Below are 6,000 nucleotides of genomic sequence, written 5' to 3'. Positions count from 1 at the left end.
AAACTAAGACCAGAGCAAGTACCCATTACATACCCACCAGATTGGCAAAAGTAAAAAATCAGACCATACCAGTGTTGGGCAAGCAGGAGCAATGAAGAATCTCATCTGTCCTCATTAGGGATGTAAACTCGAACTTCCACTTCATAATTCTTATTTCATGTTGATTTGGGTATGTATGGTGTGTTCACACAGTAGTGTATATATATATATATATAGTATATTCATATAAACAAATTTTAATTACAGACATCAACTTGAATGAATCTCACAAATATAATACATACAGTATAATTCTATTTGGGAAAAAAAATTAAAAATAGGTCCAAGCAATGTTTCCTAGAAATATGTGCATAGACAACAAAACGCTAACAAACAGCAACAGAGCTATTATCATTAAGATCTAAGATAATGGATACTGCTGGGAGGTAGATGTGGGGAATATGTTCTAGAAGGAACACATTGAAACAAAGTTATTGGTAATGTTTCATTTCTTAACCTGAATTTTAATTACATGAAGTTCAGTTTATTCTCTTTTTTTTGAAGTTCATTTTTAACATTTAACATTCTTACATATTTCAGTACTCATCTATATTTGTGATGTATTTCATACACCTTCATGCACGCACACACACTCTGAGAATGGAGAGCGGGACAACCTCTCTTACAACTGGGATTCACCTTTCTCTCCCCAGGACTATACAATCACAATGTTTTTTCATCAGACCTGGAAAGATCCACGTTTAGCATACTATGAGACCAACCTAAACTTGACCCTGGATTATCGGATGCTAGAGAAGTTATGGGTCCCTGACTGCTACTTTCTAAATAGCAAGGATGCTTTTGTGCATGACGTGACTGTGGAAAATCGTGTGTTTCAGCTTCATCCAGATGGAACAGTGCGGTATGGCATCCGGTGAGTTTCCCCAGGCACTTGAGGACCATCCTGGCAGGCTTCCTTCTTCTGAAAGAGTATCCCATGAACACACTCTAAGAGACACACAGAGGAGCCCACTGCTTTCCACATCTGTCCTGTGCTGCCCCCTCCCTCATCCTACCTGGTAGTAAAGTGAAACCTTCAGAGCTTTCTACAGCCATCCTTGACCGACCTGTCCCCACAACTTGCCCATCTTTCAATCCCTAACTTAAATGCCCTCTTTGTCAACAAATCCTCCTTGATTATCTCAACTCGAAGAGCTCTCCCTCCACCTTAGCATTCTATACATTCTGTTATTTATCTTTGTTTCTCTTCTCTTCCATGCAGTGAGGGAGACAAATGAATGCTGAAGCCCATATGCAATGAGGGAAGGGGACCAATCTCTGCCATTGGTCATATTTGCATCATGCAGGGGGCCCAGGGTGTGCAATATATGTCTGTGGTCTATGGCTCTGTACACATAGAATATGCACATGCTGAAAATCCTCACTGGCTTATTTATAGCACAGTATATGGTCCCCAGGGCTTCCCCACAGCATCATCTCTTATAAACTGTCGCTTAAGACAAGCATAAGAGATAAATGTAGCTCAGAAAATTTCTCCAAAAGGTATTTGCACCAGGGTTCAGCCCCTGTCTCTGAGTCTCTCTTATTCTTGAGTGCTCCTTCTCTATCCTTTGTTTCTCTTTTTTCCCCGTGATCCAAGGTGCTAGAGTTAAAAAAAACAACAAGTTGGGGCAGCTGGGTAGCTCAGTCAGTTAAGCATCCGACTTTGGCTCAGGTCATGATCTCACGGTTCGTGGGTTCGAGCCCCGCATCGGGCTCTGGGCTGGCAGCTCACAGCCTGGAGCCTGTTTCAGATTCTGTGTCTCCCTCTCTCTCTGCCCCTCCCCCGCTCATGTTCTGTCTCTCTCTGTCTCAAAAATAAATAAGAACTATTAAAAAATTTAAAACAAAACAACAAAGCTTGCAAGGAACAGTTCACCTGTCATACTTGTTTCATTTAAAGGGGGCCTCAGCTGATAAACGCTGTATGTAAGATTCATGGAAAGGAGACACACATACACACACATCCCTACCCAATGTACAAACTGGAAATGGTTTCAAGGGTTGAAAGGGACTAGGCTGGGATTAGCAGCTGGGAAGGGCAGGATAACGAACAGGGGAGAGCCTCCCAGCTGAGGCTGCAGAGAACTTCTGTAATTATCCTCTTTCCCACAGGCCATTCCTCCCACTTCCCTGGCTCCTCCAAGATCCTTCCTCAGATTCCTTCCATAGACCCACCATATGGCAACTTGAAGCCCCTGCCCAACACTCCATGGCCCACCTTAGATATGTTAATACCTCCTACCCATTTATACCTACTACTGGCGTTTTGCTGGGTTCCAGTGGCCCATGTGCTTAAGCAGATATGCGGAGATGAGAGTGCTGTGGGAGTACCTCCCCTAGCCAAAGGTCGGCCTAGACTACAGCTCACATCCATGCCTACACACCACATTCGGGCACTCCACATAGGATCAGGCTCCTCAGCTGCTCCAATGTAGCCTTGCTCCTTCTTCAGCAAGAAAATCCACTTTCTGTCTCTCCGTCCAGTTTCTCAAGAGCCCTTCCCATTCTGATGCCCTGAGACTTCCTGACATGCCATACGCCTGTTCTTTAAGCCCTGCCAGACTTGTTGGCTTCTCTGTCGCATACACATTCCCTCTCTCCTGCCTACACAAGTGCAACTTAGCTTTCCTCTAAGGAGGAAGGAAGGGAAGAGGAAAAAGAAGGAAAGAAACACTGGAAGGGGAACCCAGTTCTAGTGTAGGCAGTATGGGAAGGTGTTAGGTGGGTCAGTACTTGGAGCACCTCTCTCCTCCACACCCCTGCAGCCTTCTCAGAAATGTCGTTTGCCTGAACTTGATTCGCTTTTCTCTTCCTTTTGCTTTTCCTTTGCAGACTTACAACCACAGCAGCTTGTTCCCTAAATCTGCAAAAATTCCCCCTGGACAAGCAGACCTGCAAGCTGGAAGTGGAGAGCTGTACGTATGTCTTCCAAGGCCCCATCTTTTCTACCTGGGGTTATGGTCATCCAGAAACCAAAAGCAAAGTAGACAGTGAGAGGGATAGCATATCTCCCATACTCCCTTCCTCCCCATTTTCCCTCTCCTCAATAAACAGACAGACAGGTATATACAGAGCATCTGGGAGAAGGTGGCCTTTAATGTGTAAATAGTCCCATGGGGAAATTGTACCTTGCTATTGGGAAGTTGTGTACAAGCTAGTGGGCAGAAGCACATCTGTTTGCTTTCTTTCCTGACCAAGAAACTCCGAAGTGAGGATTCCCTTTCCAAGTGCCCCCCATCTTCTGTGCTCAGACTCAGCAAACCACAAAGGTACCCCAAATGTGCAAGTTCCAACCATCCTTTGGGTTCCACAGACTGTTCTGGTGTAAAATTTGCCTATGCCTGCTTTCTCAGACTGACCTGCTTCTTTACCTCTCCCAGATGGCTACACGGTTGAAGACATTGTATTATACTGGGAAGGTAATGGGAATGCCATCCAGGGGACTGAGAAGCTGCACATTCCTCAGTTCAGCTTCCTGGGAAAAACAGTGACTAGCAAAGAGGTGTTTTTATACACAGGTGGGTCTGATATTCTCTCCTATTTCTTCTCTCTTTTGTACCCTGGTAAACTCCTGGACATCTCTCTGCCTTGACCTCTACACTGTGCTGCCTCCTCTCCTATTTCCCTCTGTCTCTGGACACCTTCCAAAACCCCTTTCAAAATGAGGAAATAGGTGTGGAAGCACTTGGCCGGGTTTGACACTCTACAGGTGTAAAAGGTTCATGCTCTTGCTGATAAAAACAGGCCTCCTCTCAGAGCCAGCCTCTCCCCCTCCATCTGTTTGCAACTTTGAAATATCCTGTATCTCCATTTCAAAACTCCAGTTGACATGAAACAAGTGAGGAAGGAAGGAAGGAAGGAAGTGAGGGAGGGAGGGACGGAGGGAGGGAGAAGGAGAGAACAGACTCACTATGTCATATGGGCCTACTTACATGCCATTGTCACTGGCCTTAAGGGTCAGATCTACAGACTGCCCAGGCTGGAATATTAGAGGCTGAACTGCCCATCAGCTTCCCCTCCTCCATCCTGTACTTCACCCTGAATATCTCCTCAGCCCTGCCACCCTAATACCAGTATGTCTCCTTGCCAGGTTCCTATGTGCGTCTGATACTGAGGTTCCTGGTCCAAAGGGAAGTCACCAGCTACCTTGTGCAGATCTATTGGCCTACTGTTCTCACCACTGTTGTCTCTTGGATATCGTTTTGGATGAACTATGAATCCTCTGCAGCCAGGGTGACAGTTGGTAGGTCCTGTCCTCATCCCAGGGAGGAACTTGGATTCATTTTGCTTAGAAAAAAGTTGACAGTAAGAGAGGAATACCTGGAGTGGTATGTGCCTGCACAGGCAAGGAAGCAATATGGTGCCTGCCTGACAAACATTTATACAGGTGCTCAGCCAACTCCTAGCAGAGGCAGTGATGTTGGAGAGAGGTGTGAAAAAAAAAAAATCAGGGCTGGGATCTTGATATGTTGGCCCAAAGTATTAGAATTCATTATTTGCTGGATACATAAATGAACAAGTCATCAATTTAGATCAGAAACATAACACAACAAGGGCGCCTGGGTGGCTCACTTGGTTAAGCATCCAACTTCAGTTTAGGTCATGATCTCACGGCTCATGAGTTTGAGCCCCACATAAGCCTCTGTGCTGACAGCTCAGAGCCTGGAGCCTGCTTCAGATTCTTTCTCTCTCTCTCTCTCTCTCTCTCTGCCCCTCCCCTGCTCACACTCTGTCTCTCTCTCTCTCAAAAATAAACACTAAATTTTTTAAAAAAGATGTTTAGAAGTGTAATACAACAAATATAGATTGAGCGACATATCAAAATGCCCTACTAGGCAGCAGAGGACTTCCAGATAAGCTTGCCCTCAATGAAGTGTCTAGTATGGAATGCTAAGATAGATGCTAGGAGATTCTAGAGGAGGAAATGATCCAGGTCTTGTCTAAAACGACACCAAGAAAATGTTGCTCCAAACTGGGTTTTCAACACTTGTGGGAGGCAGAGGGATAAAACTTGTCATTCACTAAAACAGGAAATTATTATTAAAAGGCACAGGGGCCCTAAAAGAGGACTAAATCACAGGGTGCCTGGGGCAGGAGCTGGGGAAATAGGGAGAGTAGCAGAAAGACAGGAGGTTGAATTGGAAAGACTTTGAAATTCCAATTTTAGTAGTTAGAACTTCATGTCCAAACTGGGGAAAACCAGAGGGTTTTGAGCAGTACCAAGGAGGAGCCTAAGAGATCAGCTCCCAAGTTTATCTGGTCCCAGTGTGCCCCACATCTCCAGGTCTGATTTGTTTGTCACCATCTTTGGGGCAGACTCCTTGGCCTCCTTCTTTAGAGCACGTGTTGGACTAAGCCTTTAAAATTTGTGTAATATTTTAGGGGCTCACAAACCTTTCTGATGGTTGTGATCTAAAGGAAGTCCTATGTGTTGGAAGGCAAAAAGAGGTTGGGGATGTAAGTCACTGTGAAATCATTGCTTGAGATTTTGAACTTGACCCTAAGAACAATGAGAAGTCACTGAATCATCAAAGCATGGGCTGGGTGTAAAGCTGGGGAGGAGGAGCAAAGAGAGCACTTGAGCAAAGTCCCCAGGCCTAGGGAGTTGAAGGCATTTTGCTGAGAGCCTTCCCCATCCCAGAGATGATCGTTGCTCCTTTCCTGTGGGATGTGAACCTGATGGCTTGCCAAGAACTTCAGCCACCTGAGGATCCTAACACTGCCATGTTCTTTACAGGTCTGACTTCAATGCTCATCCTGAATGCCATCAACTCACATCTGCGAGATAAACTCCCCCAAGTTTCCTGTATTAAGGCCATTGACATCTATATGGTCGTATGCTTCTTCTTTGTGTTCCTGTCCTTGCTGGAATATGTCTACATCAACTATCTTTTCTATAGCCGAGGTGGATCCCGGCGCAGTCTCAGGCGACGCAGGAGAGCCCAAAGAGTAATGGCC

At 45.4% G+C, this 6,000-nt stretch overlaps 1 protein-coding gene across 1 annotated transcript in view; it reads left to right on the top strand.

The window, feature by feature from the left end:
* GABRQ (gamma-aminobutyric acid type A receptor subunit theta) overlaps positions 1-6,000 on the top strand; it is an 18,010-nt gene that overhangs the window by 10,349 nt on the left and 1,661 nt on the right. The window contains exons 4-8 of the mRNA XM_077769527.1: positions 693-913; positions 2,875-2,957; positions 3,423-3,560; positions 4,133-4,285; positions 5,780-5,991. Of these exons, the coding sequence (XP_077625653.1) occupies positions 693-913; positions 2,875-2,957; positions 3,423-3,560; positions 4,133-4,285; positions 5,780-5,991 (807 nt within the window). The remainder of the gene's footprint in view (positions 1-692; positions 914-2,874; positions 2,958-3,422; positions 3,561-4,132; positions 4,286-5,779; positions 5,992-6,000) is intronic.

This window comes from Crocuta crocuta, unplaced genomic scaffold, assembly GCF_008692635.1.
Source record: "Crocuta crocuta isolate KB4526 unplaced genomic scaffold, BGI_CrCroc_1.0 scaffold1042, whole genome shotgun sequence".
Lineage (NCBI taxonomy): Eukaryota > Metazoa > Chordata > Mammalia > Carnivora > Hyaenidae > Crocuta > Crocuta crocuta.
The sequence above is the reverse complement of the archived record's forward strand: the minus strand, read 5'-3'. Positions and strand labels throughout refer to the sequence as shown.